This window comes from Phoenix dactylifera, chromosome 1, assembly GCF_051530095.1.
Source record: "Phoenix dactylifera cultivar Ajwa chromosome 1, Ajwa_hap1_PhDact_Kaust_v1.1, whole genome shotgun sequence".
Taxonomy (NCBI): domain Eukaryota; kingdom Viridiplantae; phylum Streptophyta; class Magnoliopsida; order Arecales; family Arecaceae; genus Phoenix; species Phoenix dactylifera.
The window spans coordinates 39,935,646-39,951,777 of record NC_143190.1 but is presented as its reverse complement, the minus strand read 5'-3'; the positions used below and the strand labels follow the sequence as shown (position 1 = coordinate 39,951,777).

Genomic DNA, 16,132 nt, shown 5'->3' with positions numbered 1-16,132 from the left:
GAGAGAAGGTTGGGCGTGAGGCTCTTGTTCCAGGTCCTTAAAGTACTCCATGTCATTGGGTCAATTATCCTTCCAAACCAATAGCAAAAGGGCCCTGTTGCAACGGAAGATGAAGCTTGATCATCCAATCATCAACCTTCGAGAGTGAGATCAAGGATCCTCCTCCAAAAAAAAATTCCAGAAGTTCAATATTTGGTAAACCTTAACTCTAGGTCTGATTTATTGAAGGAAGTGTCCTAATCAAGTAGTTTCTCAACCACAACGGTCCATTCTTCTAAGTCCTAAATGAATTAGTACATGCGGGTAACTACTCTTGAAATTACTATGCTCATGTTAATGTTTTCTTATCCCATATGTGACTGAATTTCCTGCTGCTATTAGGCTAGTTAATCAACATAACTTACTGATAATCCTTATGTTTAAATCCCTCGCATTCATCCCGCATCAGGAGAGGGTGATTGGAAGTAGGCGGGGGTGGCGAGATCGAGAAGGAGGAGGGCAGTAGGGGTCGAAGGTGGCCCAGCATCGAAGTTAGAGTAGAATTATAGGGACCAGTCAGGAAAGAAAGGTTGAATGGGTTTGGACTCGAACCAGACTCAATTTTTTTAGGTTGGAACTCGGTTATACATGCACCCGATCCAACCTGAATGCTCCATTGGTCAAAAATTGTAGCCATGGACCCGATCCGATCTTCTATTGGATTGGGTCTGGGTCTAAAATTAGGACCCGAACAAGAAACTAGGTTGGGTCACGGTCACTCAGGACCCAGTCCGGCCCGACCCATCTGCACCTCTAATATAAACTGTCCCCATACAAAAATAAGATGTGTCATTGCTGAAGTTCTCAAAGTCACTACATTTTTTCCCAAGAAAGAAAGTTGGTACCATGTTACATCTTACCACAGGCCCATAACCATTCATGGTCAACAGTCTCCATACGAGCTCTTCCACCATTGATCCTCTTTTATTTCATACATGAACCAATCAAGCGAGAAATGTTGGTCATTTATTCATAGCAATTAATCATGGAAATGGATATCTTTTTCCATATTTGTAGGATATTTTGCCTCATTTTTTAGTTAATGAATCCAAACCAGCAAAAAATTTTAGCTCCCCCTCATGGTTACTATTTTAAGATTTAGAGGAGGATCTACTTTGCTATCTTCTTTTGGATGAACAACAGTATGAATTCCTAGTTTTTTTTTTCATTATTTTCAAAATATTATACAAAATGCCTAGTATAAGTTATTTACACTAATGGTCTGCTGACTTGTGATTAGAATTTGAGATAGCTGAAAGAAATGCATCTGACTGAAAAGAACGAGAACTTTACATAGCTTGTCTCTGGTATGAGAAAATTTTACCACCTCAATCTAATAGTCATCGACCTTCAACTATTGTAACCGATAATTCATTTATACTTGCAGAGTTTGTCTTGCTTTTTGATGACTCGGTTTTCGAGGAAGCTTTTGTTGGAAAAAAACCAGGATGTTTAGGATCTGGCAAGGATGCATCCTTGGAGCCCAACATCAACACCACAGCGGACATCGTCGGCCTATCTTCTGGACTTTCTTGAACACACAATAAGCCAACCTTTATACAGTTCAAGGCTTCAACCATGGAAATTGAGTGGCTGATTAATTTATCCACCAGTTCCAAGCCATTACCACGCATCCATAAACTCCATGCCTGAAAGAAATATTACATCACTATCATGATTTAATGAAAAACAAGAGGAACATATGAACAGATTTAATTTTTATTTTCCCAATCTTACATGTGCTAGAAGGTTTCCTTCATGCTCGGATATGGAAACACCTCTGTTCTTCTTGCCACTAATTATTTCAAGTACTAAGACACCAAAACTAAATACATCAGATTTCACCGAGAAGACACCATCCATGGCATACTCAGGAGACATGTATCCACTGCATTTGTCATTAAGATGATTACATTTTTTTTTTTGAAAAATAAATATCACAACAATGAAAGGTAAATAACACTTACTATGTCCCCACAACTCTCCGAGTATTTAGTGCGGTCTCATCCCCTCGAAATATTCTTGCCAAGCCGAAGTCTGATATTTTAGGGTTCATATTTTTATCAAGAAGAATGTTACTCGCCTTAAGATCCCTATGAATAATTCTGAGTCTCGAGTCTCGGTGTAGGTAGAGAAGACCTTGAGCAATCCCTTCTATAATATTGTAGCGGGTTTGCCAATCCAGTAACACACCTTTATCTTTATCTGCCCAAAGTTTACTTTATGTTAGCCTTACTTGCAAAAATATTAAAGAAACGAAATATCAGTCCGCCTCAGATTGACACATAAAGCAAATAAAGCATACAACCCAAGAGTTAGCAAATAAAGCAAGCTTATACATGCATTTACCCCAAGAGTAGTTGAAGAAACTAGGACAAAAATATGCCGGTTAGTGTTAAAACCTGGTATTTACTTGTCTTCAAAGATTAGTTACAGCGTGGTGGTAGATTCCGAAGAATCATTACAACATGCTTAAGCTCCATGAAGTTGGCCACCTCCACAAGGCCAGGCACTCCCTAATTGTCACGACCAAGAACTTTTAATTTTAGCCTAAAGAGTAGTGCTTTGAGCGACCCTACTTCAAGGTTCATTTTCAGATTGAGTGTGCCCAGCTATGTCTTTTCGATTTCCAATACTCTTCCATTTGATCAGCAAAAGTGGGTTATTGATTTAGGGCAAAGGTTAGTATTTATTGAAATGAGTATTTTCTTGAACTCTTGAACTAAGCATTAGAAGGTATCGATTATGCTGTGATTGTCATAATCTAATCAGGAACATGAAACAAAGATAAGGAAGAGAACAGAAGATTAACTAACCAAATAGGAAGGCGTCCAAGCTTTTATTAGGCATGTATTCATATACCAGCATCCTTTCCTCTCCTTGAGAGCAGCAACCCAGAAGCCGAACTAGGTTTCGGTGCTGAAGCTTGGCAATCAGCATCACTTCATTCATGAATTCATCAGTGCCCTGCGCTGAAGTCTTTGAAAGCCTCTTCACAGCTATTTCTTGCTCCTCTCCAAGCATTCCCTGAAATCACCACATTCAGCATTGCGATACTTAAGAGTACTAAATCTGGAGGCAGTATCAAACTGTTCGAAAGCCCTGAATGCAACATTGTATTCAGAGTGCTGAAATTAGGACCCTACATCGACTGAGACCTACATGGTGACACTCTACTACGTTCAGTTGGTAAACTATAAAATTACCTTGTACACGGGACCGAAGCCACCCTTTCCAAGCTTGTTTTTGATTGAGAAGTTGTCGGTCGCTGCAATGATTGTCCCCAGATCAAATAGAGGAAGCTCCCAATTTTTGCCGTCCTTGTATTCGTTGTTGCGGTGACTAGCGAAGGGAATGCCACCTAAGGTAGCTGCTGCACTAGTCACAATTAATTAGTAATCACCACTCATGTCATGGCTGCATATCGCGCGGGGGACTAATTTTACCTGTTCTTCTCCTTCTCTTCATTCGAACGCAAATGGCCGCCACAGCAAGTAGCAGAATCCCCGCAATAGAGCCCACCACAATCCCAGCTATGGTATGTGAATGTGAATGATCTGATCCCAGGGCTGAAACATCAGCACCGTTGTATAAGTACATGATGAACATTCTTTTGTTTTCCTTTTTGTTTTTTTGGAATTTCTTTTTATCTTTTTGGATCGTCCAGAAGTTCCACATATAAATTGGGGTGAATATTGGTTGCTTGACTTAGCCCGAGCTTTAAGTGGGTTAGGCCAAGTTATCAATTAGTTTGTTTGATTTTGGGTTTTTAACAAAACTTTTAAATGGGGACAAGACTGAAAACTTCTAATGTGAGTGAGGAGCGTGGTGTTTTAAACTACCCAACTTAAAGATTCCTTTCAGATCAGTGTGTGTGCTTGAAAAGTCTACAAGCTCTAATTTTAACTCCAAATCTGATCCAAATTTACTCGTGCCTAGTCGGTAGCCCATGTCAAAGTCGGCCCAGCCTGACAATCCTCGGGTTGGCCTGGACCCACTTCCAGTCCCACAATGAATACTTGGATGTAGTATTATTTATTTTATGGGTATAATGAGCATAGATTGCAATGCAAAGAAAGAGTTTCTAATAGGATTTAAATGGAAATTATGATTGTTTTAAAAGATTAAAACCTACTCGTATAAGGGACTTCATGTGAAACTATGAACTTAAAAAAAAGTCACCCGAGCAATCAAATATAATGGATCATATTTAGCTGTTTATGGGCAAAATCTAGACTTGGTCCATTTGCAACCCATGTAAAGGTGGATCACGTCCTATTCGTTGATTCGTGCTCTACCACCAATAGGGCTGAAAGTGAGTTTGGGCCGGTCTTCAAGTTGGGCGACGGGCAAAGCCCGAAAGAATTAAGACCGGTTTTGGGCTTAAATATAAAGCCCATTTATTTTCCGTCCAAGCTCAAATGGCCCATCCTTGGCCCGACCGAAGCTCAATTTTGGACAAAGACCGAAACAGAGCCCAAATTTAGGCTTAGGCCCAGCCCAGTTTAGCTCCAATATAAGCTCGTTCTCAATAGACAGTGGTTTGGTTCTATCCTATTATGTGGCTTGACCAACTTGATTGCTATTCTGATAAACATATTTTTAATTATCAGATGGTTGCTAACGTAAAGCTATAGTATTACATAAAAAAAAAGTGAAGCAACGATATGAATGATTGGGAGATTAAGCTTGAATCGGGTTGGCAATCCTATTTTTCAGCCCAAATAGTTAATTCAGGCCTACTCCATTGGGTTTGGGGCGGGCCCTGGTCTATGCTCAGGCGGGGCTCTAGCTGAAATTTTCCAAAAGCTTTCGAGCAAATGCCCAATCCAAAATCTCAAAAAATTCTCAAGCCGGCCTGTGGTAAAGAGGTTTTCCTGAGCCAGGTCCATTTTGAGCCCAAACTACCAAGTCAAATTTTCGGAATTTCATTAAAGTAGCAAACGCTAAAGTCAGTGGTCGCCTTCCCCCGAATTAAAATGAAAACACGGTTAGTTAGCTGTCCCATCGGTTTCTCAAGTCGATTTCCTATGTCCCCACCAACAGGTAATGTGTTTACTACACCCGACCCCTAAGCCAAGCCAGACTCACACCAAACAGAACAAACTGGACTGCATACACCCTATAACAACATACAAAGTCCACCTTTGAACTAGTACAAACTGGCACCGGCACCGGCACCAACACCGGGGTGAAGACATCTGCCGATTTCCAGCTTGCATTGGTCCAATGGTATAAATATTTCTAGTGTGCAGTTGCTGACCCCAGTAAATGAAACAATACATACCAAGATCGGCCGCTGCTAGTCGGACGTAGAGATCTTGTCCACCAAAAGTAAACACCCTAATATCAGTAAGCTCCGTCGTCCAAATTATGCATCCGGTCCCATCGATATTAGCACTAGCATAGGCCGTGCATGAACAATTCCTCAAGCACATCGCCCCACACTCATCCAGTCTCATGCTCCTGTCCATCGTCGACCTCGACGTGTCCGGCAGCTTTGCCTTCTCTATTGTCGCAAACCCATCAGTCCCGTTTCGACAGTCCAGCTCCGTCATCCTTGCACACCCATCTTTCCCTTCCCTGAGATCCCAATTTCTTGGTGACTTAGGCTTAAATCCCTGCAAACAACTACATACCGGTGAGTCGTCCGGATTACAGACCCCGTAAGCCCCACATTGTGACATATAATCGCATAGGTCCTTCGGCCTAGACATGTAGACACTCCACATTTGGCTGTCATTGAGCCAGATAAGGCGTTGGATATGGCCGGTGTAGTCCACTGTAAGCCTCGTGATGATGGACGTGCTGGTGTTGTACATGTAGAAGACCTCGTCGTTCTTGATGACAAAGTCCGCTGTGAAGACATTACCGTCCATGGCCCTAATATCCGGGTCGCCACTGAAGAATTGCCCGTTCCATGGCCCGGCACGCGTCAGTTGCTTTGAGTCTTCCAACAAAATTATCTGGGGGACGCCACGGAGATCTACAACCACGGTGTAGGAGCCCAGCGCTGGGTCGCTAGGACTAGCCCATGATGTGAAGTTACGGTTGAGGCCACTCGTTAGGTTCCACCCGAACTTCATTCCCGCGAGCAGAGTGTCGGTCGGGTAGTCGAAGCTCTGCCATGCAAGGCTCCCTGGAACAATATTACCGTCGCCCTTAGCCTCTTTAACAATGAAATTGCCGTCGTCTAAGAGTTGCGCGACTGGACTGGCGAGGCCCGAGGAGCCCGAGGAGCCCGAGGACCAGATGGTTTTAGAGTTCTGGTCGGTGATGATGAGAGTTCCATTGGCGGTGATCGACAGGCTGCCGTTGCGCTCAGAGATCGGGTGCTGGCGATTGGCAACCCATAGGATGGTACGAGGTAGGACCTTGTACCATATGCCGACATAACGATTGTTAGTGCTGACAGGGCTGAAGAAGCCTAAGGCGAATCTCTCCCTCAGATGAGATCAAGATTTGGCCGTCGCGAAGGGGCTGGGTTGGAGTCAGGATGTCGCCTCCAACGGAGAGAGAGAAGAGAGAGGAAAGGATCAAGGAGAGAAAGAGTAGGGCTGCATGGAGCTTGCACATCTTCCCAAACAGCTCCATATCGAAGAAAAGGGTGCGGACTCAATACGATTTTTGAATCTTCTAAAGTTATAAAGCTCATAGTACTTGGAACCTTGAGGGTTGATTTGTTGGATAAATTAAAAGATAAGGTGACAATTGGGCCGCATCATCCAGCCGGACCTATTCAAAATTCCCATATGTTCTGCGACGGCGAGATCATTGACCTATCACTGCCAAAAAGTTAATAGGTTGCTCAGATCGGACCTATTAAAAATCCCCATGTGTTCTGCAACAAGAAGAGCGTTGACCGGTCATTGTAGAAAAGATAATGTGTCATTAAGAGGTCTGGGGCCAAACACTGGCTATTTCGTCAAGGGCAGAGGTTGTATCCTTCGCGCTGAAGTATTCACCTTCCTTTGCGTGAATCCACCGATAGATCATGCGAATATCGCTTCGAGATCCATACAGCCTAATTAATGATGTTTAGATTGATTTGAGATCTGTGCTGGGTGCGATCTAATAGACGATGTCATGGTAGAAGATTAATTGTTTTTTTGCCGGAAAGAAACGACTTGAAGTCCGATGATGTAACCCCTATCCGAAAAATAGGTATACTTTCTAATAATTTCTTGTCTACAAGGGCGTGATCGGTGTGTGCCAAGCTCTCCTAGTCATTTACAGAATGGTCATGCAAGCCTTCATGTGCAAGCGATTGCGTACTGATGATGGGAATTGTGAATTCTGATCCAATCATCATGTCCATACCATGCATGCTAATTAGCTTCGCCCTAACACCAATAATTGTGATGTTTTGAAGGGGAGTTCGAATTCTTTCTACTCAAGGATTGTACAAATAGGACCCATTGATCAATCACGGTCGTCAAACATTTACGGAATGGTAATGAATGTACTGGACTTACATGTACCTTGTATCAGGAATCTTGGAGAAGATCCATGATCCAGACCTAGAGACCAAGTCTTCCAAGCCGGGCCAGTCAGGCAGTCACCTTAGCCCCAGTAGCCTCGATGGCGAGATTGGATTAACACTGCACCTCCATTGTGCACATCCTATTTTGGGCTTTTAGAGTTCCCCCAGATCGATCATGGTCTTAAGTTGCACCAATATGATCAAGATTTATTGATTGATGCTGTTTCGTGCCAACCGATTCACCTAACTTGAAATAAATGAGTGTCCATCAGATATTATCATAATTAATCCGGTTTTGGGTAGGGACACTATTTTTTTTTTTCGTTGATAAGGAAGGCTGGAAAAGCAGCCATCCGGGGGTGGGGACAAAATTATAAATGGGTTATGTATTATTTTGTCAATTAGATTTGATAGATGTGAATTGCTTTGACATCTATACATGGTGGGACCAATGGTCGATGTTATGAATGAAAATCAACCATTCCTAAAATGAACGAAGAATTCTTCATCAATAATCTTCTTTGCAGTTGTAATTACCGTAGGATCCGTGGTCCACATCCTACGGTGGGATGTTTTTTTTATAAGTAAAATAAAGATCCCAAGGCCTGACCGTCTAATCCACTTAACTTCTTCTGGCTGATTGTAAATGGACCAGAGCCTTTGTTTAGTAGAATAGCAGGGGCGGTTGGCCTCGTTCTCCTGCAAACTTTAGTGCGTGGCTTGCTCCATGCCTTGAGACTCTTTCCAAGTACGATGCGCGGGTAGGCTGGGCCGCCATGGTGTTCATGAAACATGGAAGAGAGAGTATAATGTGATGTAGAAGGCGATAAGTCCAATTATAACTAGTTTGGGTACTTACACCAAATCAAATAAATCCGAAGTAACGGACTGATCCTGGATCCAAATAGGTGAATGATTATAGCTTACTTCCTAAAAGAAATGCTCTCCCAAAAATAGATAGGCTAGATTTATCTCTTCTTTTCTTTCAATATTTTAAGTAATCTGCTTTGAATGAAAGAGTAGAAGCTAAGATCCTTCTTCAAGATACGGAATAAGAATTTCAAGCAAATACATATGTATCTATATATATATATATATATATATATATATATATATATATAGATAGATAGATGTCGGAAGTCCTTTACTCATCTTTTAGTAGGAGATGGCGATATTTTTGTCATGTAATGGAAAAGAGAGTGTGGTTTTACAATAGAGAGAGAGTGTTATGTGAAAACTTAGAGCTGAGGAAAGATATCTTGGAAAGACTTGAGACTTCTTTGTAAGAAGAGCCAAATTTCTTGTTTCGGCCTTTATTTTATTTTGAGTAAATTTATTTTCTCTTCCTATTTTTTTTCTTTTACTAATATTTTCTTTTTGTAATTTTCTACAAATACTATTTTATGCGCCGTGTCTGTTTTAGTTTTTGGATCTACACGATCGATCTACTTTGGGTAGCGAGTTATCTACAAAGGAGAGAGACTTAGATATACGCGAATAGTCCTCTACTCAAATTTTGTTAGGTAGTAGATCGGATGATGGGGGTCCCATAGCAATGATCTAAGCTGGGGTCCTCCACTCCAAAAGTCTCTCTATGTATGTGTGTGTATGAGCAGTTTAGAGAAAGCAGATTGCATCAAATAACTTGAATCATTGGTGTAGGATGCTTATTATCTAATTCAAAAAAGCTGTAATTCTATGTAATAGTCCAATTAATTGCTAGATGGTTATAGTAGTTCTAATATATTACGACCAGCTCCCTCCATTCACATATCTTGGTTGCCCGTATATTATAACAAGGATCTGAAACAATGTTGGATGCCACTCTTGGAGAAGATGAGCACTAGACGTATGACACGGAAAGGGAGACTGCTCTCTTGGGGAGGAAGAGTCACTCTTGTCAACTCCATTCTCTCAGCATTCCCTTCCTACCTCATGTCCATCTTCAAACCCTCTAGAATCTAGATGGGTGGTCAATAGAATTGTTCTGATGAGAAGAGCTCTTCTTTGGAAAGGAAAAGACTCTGTCAGCGGATTTCATTGCCTAGTGAGGTGGGATAGCATTTGCCGAAGGAGGAAGGTCTTAGAGTCAACAATATTAGGAACATGAATCTTGCTTTGTTGGCTAGGTAGGCATGGAAACTATTGTTGCATTCAGCAAGGACCTCGCAGCATTTTGGAATTGCACCAGTTTTTGTGAAGATTCTTAGATTGGCCCCTTTCCTTTATGCCTCTTGTTTGGTGATATGTTCACTACAAAAGAAAGGATATCTCCCGGCGCTTTTTTTGGTCTCTCCCGACGCTTTTAAGCGTCGGCGAATTTCCAGCCCACGCATCCCAAAGCGTGGGTCAGACGTCGGGCAGGTGGGCGTGGGTCGGGTTTAACCCGACGCGTCAAAAAAGCGTCGTCGCTCTATGCCGACGCTTTTAAGCGTCGTTCATTTTATACAAACCCGACGTTTAAAAGCGTCGGCGTACTTCAACCCACGCTTCCCACCGTATTTTGTGTTGGACTATTTCGACGCTTTTAAGCGTCGTTCATTTTATACAAACCCGACGCTTAAAAGCGTCGGCGTACTTCAACCCACGCTTCCCACCGTATTTTGTGTTGGACTATGCCGACGCTTTTAAGCGTCGTTCTTTTTATACAAAGCCGACGCTTAAAAGCGTCGGCGTACTTCAACCCACGCTTCCCACCGTATTTTGAGTTGGACTATGCCGACGCTTAAAAGCGTCGGCTTATGCTACTTGAGCGACGCAATAAAGCGTCGTTAAACATCAAACCTATGGGTTGCGAACTAAGACCTTAATCCACTGTCCAATACCGCCCTACCCACCAAAATTACCCTTTCACATGCTTGCATCCTCCGCAGTTCACTCTCGCAGACACCTCCACTTTTATTGATTTCAAACAACCAGCCAACGAACCATAGGAGATTATTTCTTCCTTTTATTGAAATTTTGCAATAATAGAAATACTACAGTATGGCCTGGATATCACAAATTTGAAATATTAAAACATCTTCTGCGCACACATAAATAGGATAGGATGGCATATATCTGATCCTTTCCAAACCCACCTTATCTAATAAGCCACCCTTTTTTATATTATATTACTTAATTGTAATCCTGAATGGTCCATCATCCTGATGAGTAAAACCCATAATTTGTTAAGTCTTCGGATATACCTTGGCCGCTGACCAGAACTCTGGTTTCCACCCTCAAGGCCTTGTCACCCTGATTTCTATTCTGTTCTCTGAACAAATAGTAATTGAAGCAAGATTAATCACATAGGTAGAATTGTTACTGAAAAGACTAATTACCTCCAGATTTAGGCTACCTGCAAAAAACAAGAATACAGCTCATCTGTCCCAAACGTTTCTATAAAGCCAGAGTGCTGAGAGTACACTACATAAGATCAGTTTGACCGGCGCGACAAACGTATCACTTTAAGTACCAAATATTCAATACATACAAGTATCCAAAGTACCAAATATAATGATAGTCTTTTTTTTATTCTAAATATTATCTGACACTTCTAAACCAATTATAAAAAATAGAATTAGAAGAATAAATGCTCAGATCAAATTCCAACATAAGGAACAAAACAAATCGTCCTTTCTTTAAGTTGGCAGAAATCATAAGTTTGTCACCCACAAGCAGAACACAGTGGTGCAGCCAAAAATACCAGACGGAGGCTATATTTTAAAGATAATACTAGTATATAACCTGCATGATGCATAAGGTACAATTTTTGTTCCTTCTTCCAACTATTCTTCAAATACAATATAGCAATATAATAATTATAACAAACAGAAGACTGCAATAATTCTATTGTACATTAAACAATTAACTTTAATGATGGCCGAGTAGAAGCCCCCATCATTTTCCGCTGTGTATATCTTTCTGTCTGTCTCAACATCAAAAATAGTCACCACATTTTCCGCTGCTGCTGCTAAATACTGTCCAATGTAAGGCTGAAACCTAACTTGCACTGTACCACCCTGTTTGACCAACAATAAAGAATTAATACATGAGCACAATTAACTACAACCAAAGGTGAACATATAAAAGCATAATCATGAAAACTAACCTTAGAAACACGTGAGCATGAAAACTGGCTGACACTCCATAACCGAATTTCACCATTGCCATCACAAGAGCAGGGGAGATCTGTCTTCTTTGGATGAAAATCAAGAGATGTCACCTGGGAGTTGTGCCCATTGAATACATGCAAACAATAACTCGGCTGCAAAACAAGCCGAGATACTCAAATATCAGAGAGTTGATAACATTAAGAAATAAGAGATACACTTTAAGCATCTCTTTATCAGAGAGTTGGATACTCAACAAGCATGTCAAACTAGCAGGGAAAGTCATAAGAAATAAGAGATATCTTTAGCAAAACCTCCAAATATCAATCTGCAGAGATCAATAACATTAAGACCTCTATATGATATCATATAAAAAAATAAGCAGCTTAGAGAAAAACTCAAAAACTTTATAGTCAAAAGCACAAGGTACCTGTCTAGCAGTAAATAAAGTTCTGGGCTGGTTAAGAGTCCTAGGCTTCAGAGAAGCATTAACAAAAAATTGCTATTGGAGAAAAAGAAAATGCATGCTCTGTTTGATCCAGTGATCCCTGCATGATGGTTGAAACAACTGAATTGGCAACTTCACTGCTGCCGTGTTCATACATTCCTGGACAGGCAAAATTTGCAAATTCCACATCTCAAGGCTTCACCTGCTCCCTGGGTGCGAGCATTTTTTGATAGCTGATTTTGAATAGACTTTGACTAATGACAACCTTATCAAGCCAAGGTGGTCAGGAGATATCCACTTGTGTAATCTGCCAAGTTGGTGTATAGATAACCATCAGTTGTTCATCAAATGCTTGTATCAGGCCCATTTGGGAGCATCAGTCTTGTTGGTTTCAATGCCAGTTGGCATCTCTACCAACAGCATAGTGTAAATGGAGGCAGGGCCATCTGCTGCCCTGAAATAGGATTTGCTGTTAGTTACCTTCAGGAGTCCTGGGCTTTGCTGTTAGCCGCCTTCAGTACTTTTAATCCTCTTGGAGTGTAAGATCATCCCTATTAAATATAAGAAAAATGCTTGTTATTCGCCAGATAAGCACCGAAGACAGCTACACTTGAAACCAAAACCTTCACCAAGAATTTTCTGCCGAGCCTCATAACCCATGCTAACATCAATATAGCAGATCCGCAGTTCCTCACCTAAACCAGTTAAAATATTAATTAATTATCAAGACAATTAGCTTCCATTCATAGTAGAAAAGAAAAGGATAGTATAATGCAAATAGTTTCATAAGGTAACTGGAACAAAGATTGTGCCTTAACAGACCTGCTTCGATGTCATGGACAGCCTTCAATTTTGCATTTGCATTCTCTATCCATAATATATGTGTATTTGGATCTGGAAAAAAAAATAACAATTATTTGGATCAAACAGTCAGCTTTAATTTAAAAATATCAATCACATTACACCATGTATGTCTGCCCTCATCAAACTCTTTTAATACACCTTAACTTCACCTTTTCCAAGCTGAAAGATTTCGGACTCCTTTAGAACTCCCTGGACCGAGTAAAAACATTCTTTTCCTAAAACAGAAAAAAGAAGAAAAAAAAAGGATCAAGTAGGCACAGGACTATGCAAGCCACAAGCATCAAGAGATTTGTTCCCCTGCACTTGTGGTACGCCTCAAGCAGCAATGTATGCAATTTTTCAAGTACATGCTCACAGGCACAAAAAAAAGGAGTAAGCTAGACCTCAAGCTCCTCACTTTTACCATATAACAAGATACATTACTTTTACTGTTCCACATAGCAGCAATTATAATCAAGATTCCCATCAGTATTCCAGGACACAAAAAACTCTTAACACCTATTCCCCCATATATTTCCAAAAATAACTTATATTAATTTCAATGGACAAAAAATATTTGAACTACATGAATGAACAACAGGGAACCCGATACTTTCCCGATTAAAATCCTCAGAAAAACCGAGAAACATCATTTGCCTAAGAAAGAAGTGCATACCTGAGATCAGAGAAGACAACGGCTCGCGAGCTTCAAACTCGGATCTCAACGCCGTTAATCTGTTCCAAAATCTTAACCCTTGTTCCCCAACAGCTCCGATGTGGTAATTAGCTTCGGAATCCAGCCACTGGTGACGCCTCTGGATCGATCCACTGTAACCCTGCGAAGATTGAAAGAAGGGAGGAAGAAGGGGTGAAGAATAAGAGGTGAGATTGGGTATGGGAATGCGGGGAGCAGCGAAGTGAGAGCAAATGATACCCTTACCGTGGCCCAAAAAACCCTAAAATTAAAGGCTGCTACCGTCCCAACTTGAAACCCTAGAGAGGAATCCCCTTTTCTTTTCTTTCTTTTCCATAATGGAATTTTTTTCTGGATATGGTACGAAGAACCGAATCCAGGGGCGCTTCACCAGCTTCCCCTTTGTTTCCTCTCAAAAGCCCTGGGGTCGGTCGTTCGGCAACACGGAAGCTTTGCAGAAGGAGGCGGAGAAGGAGGAGAACAAGCGAGAAGAAGGGAGCGGAGGGAGGAGGAGAAAAATACCTCGGTTGGTCGGTCGGTCGGCGCCGGAGAGGAGGGAGGAGGAGAAGGGGTTGGAGTCGGACGGCCGGCACCGGAGAGGAGCAAGACGGAAGTGAACACGGAAGCTCGAGCAGCGCCGGAGAGGAGAAATAAGGGCTCGATCGGGGTCGGTCGCTGGGTTAGGGTGGTGTGCTCGCATTCGACGACGCTTATAAGCGTCGTTGTAGGTTTGGAAGAACAACGTCGCGTAATAGCGTCGCCCTATAACCAATTCCCACGCTTCCGAGCGTGAGTTGGAAATATGGACTATGACGACGCTTAAAAGCGTCGTTTATTCCTTTGAATTGCCGACGCTTATGATAAGCGTCGGCAAAAGTACAAGGGGAGGCCAAATTTGCTGACGCTTTTCCATAGCGTCGGCATTGAAGCGTCGGCTTTGCTTCTTTCTTTTGTAGTGGTTCTCTGGAGCTATTAAAGTCAACGTTTCAGTAGCCTCACAGTGGAGTTGGAGAAAATCGCAGTTGGAGTATTAAGCTGCACGGTCCTCTTTTCCAGTATCAGATGGCACAGCTTGACAGCTTGCATGACCATGGATTCCTATTACAAATTTCTTAACAGCTGTGGTCTATTTTGACATTACTATAGAGTCACTTGAAAAGTGGCAGTGCCGGAGAAAATCAAAGTATTTGTTTAGTTGGTGTTGGGGGAAAATCCAAGTCGCACCAGTCCGGAGGCGCTCGCCTAGGGAGCGCCGACCAGAGAGCGCCGACCAGAAGGCGCCCGACCCGGAAAGCGCCCGATCAGGGGGCCCCAACCTCGCAACATGGGAAAACCCAAGTGGCGCCCGACCAGAAAGGCGCCCGATCAGAAAGCGTCCGACCAGGAGACGCCGACTAGAACGCGCCGACCTCGTGACGCTCGAGTCAGAGGCACCCCACTGAGCAACTGGCTCGGCTCGGCACCCGGCCAGGTGCCGAGCCCTAAAGATGCCTTGTCTAAATATTCGACCCCAGCCTAATCCCTTAGAGAGAATCTGACAACTAGATATCCAACTCCACCGTACTCTGCTACCGTCGTCAAGCCATTAAGGCACGTGACCTCCGCAGGCCTCTGGCACACCCGATCATTAATGTGTGTGACCCCTGCGGGCCTCCAGTGCACTCAACCATTAATGAACACGGCTCAAGATGATCTCCGGATCGCTGGACCATCAAAGCGTATGGCTCTCCCTGATCACCGTTTCACTCAGCAATTAATGCACCTGCTATCTACGAACCCCAAGCCCACCACGGCCGGCGGTTGAACCACTCCAACAGGTCCGATCAACCATGACAATTCGCTGGCTCCGGTCTAATCCGGTCTCGTTCTCCACAACGCCATTAATGAGCATGATCGTGCCCAATTATCACGAAGAAAACAATTTTTCCTGTCACCTCCCAGGTAATATAATATCCTTCTATAAAAGGGAACCAGGAGGAAAGAGGACAGACACAAGAACAAACATTCTCCTCTTTTATCACACTCATATACTAGCCCCCTCTGACTTAAGCATCGGAGGGTCGGCGCCGGAGATTCTGGCCACCGGCTTCTTGCAGGACTCTCCAGGAGGACGCCACCAGCTGACGCGCTGCCGCCCACCATTCCAGCAGCGGAGCTCCTCCCCTCTCAGCTCGCGGCTGCCCCCGGGTCCAATTTCCAGCAACAGTTGGCGCTAGAGGAAGGGCCCGAGTCGCGGCCATGAAACTGAGAAGCAAAGGAGCTTCTAATGCCTCTCGACGTCCTCCACCCAGTCTTGGACACTCTGTCCAGAACTCGCCACCTCCAGCCGAGTTAACTCCCCAAGTTCGGCCGGAGCAGTTTGATGCTCTGGTACAACAGGTTCAGGCCTTGGCCACTGCTGTCCAAAGCTTGCAACCCAGGGGCATCCCAACGGCACCGCTCCCTCCAGCCCCAGTTCAGCCGGTGCCTCCTGCAAACGGATTCCCCCTCCGAGGCCAAGACTCCCAAGTTCAGGCCTCCCTTTGGAGAGA

At 43.0% G+C, this 16,132-nt stretch overlaps 1 protein-coding gene, 1 long non-coding RNA gene and 1 pseudogene across 5 annotated transcripts; all 3 read right to left on the bottom strand.

Annotated features, from left to right (window-relative positions):
• Positions 1 to 1,165: 1,165 nt before the first annotated feature.
• LOC149768650 (G-type lectin S-receptor-like serine/threonine-protein kinase At1g11330) lies at positions 1,166 to 3,608 on the bottom strand. Its single transcript, XM_089931122.1, has 6 exons — positions 3,486 to 3,608; positions 3,246 to 3,412; positions 2,856 to 3,066; positions 2,007 to 2,244; positions 1,777 to 1,927; positions 1,166 to 1,688 (listed from the first exon to the last, which is right to left on the bottom strand). The coding sequence occupies exons 1-6, from the start codon at positions 3,505 to 3,507 to the stop codon at positions 1,380 to 1,382; spliced, it is 1,098 nt and encodes a 365-aa protein (XP_089787248.1). The 5' UTR covers positions 3,508 to 3,608; the 3' UTR covers positions 1,166 to 1,379.
• A 42-nt stretch (positions 3,609 to 3,650) lies between these two features.
• On the bottom strand, positions 3,651 to 6,720 carry LOC149768649 (S-locus-specific glycoprotein S13-like; annotated as a pseudogene). Its single transcript, XR_016413454.1, has one exon. The product of XR_016413454.1 is annotated as an S-locus-specific glycoprotein S13-like (transcript).
• A 4,666-nt stretch (positions 6,721 to 11,386) lies between these two features.
• LOC148700425 (uncharacterized) lies at positions 11,387 to 12,973 on the bottom strand. Of its 3 annotated transcripts, none has more exons than XR_016413455.1 (4): positions 12,887 to 12,973; positions 12,545 to 12,615; positions 11,616 to 12,371; positions 11,387 to 11,526 (listed from the first exon to the last, which is right to left on the bottom strand). It is a non-coding gene; the product is annotated as an uncharacterized LOC148700425 (long non-coding RNA). The 3 variants fall into 3 exon arrangements; XR_016413456.1 differs by having other exon boundaries at positions 11,616 to 12,184; XR_016413457.1 differs by having other exon boundaries at positions 11,616 to 12,164.
• Positions 12,974 to 16,132: the final 3,159 nt, after the last annotated feature.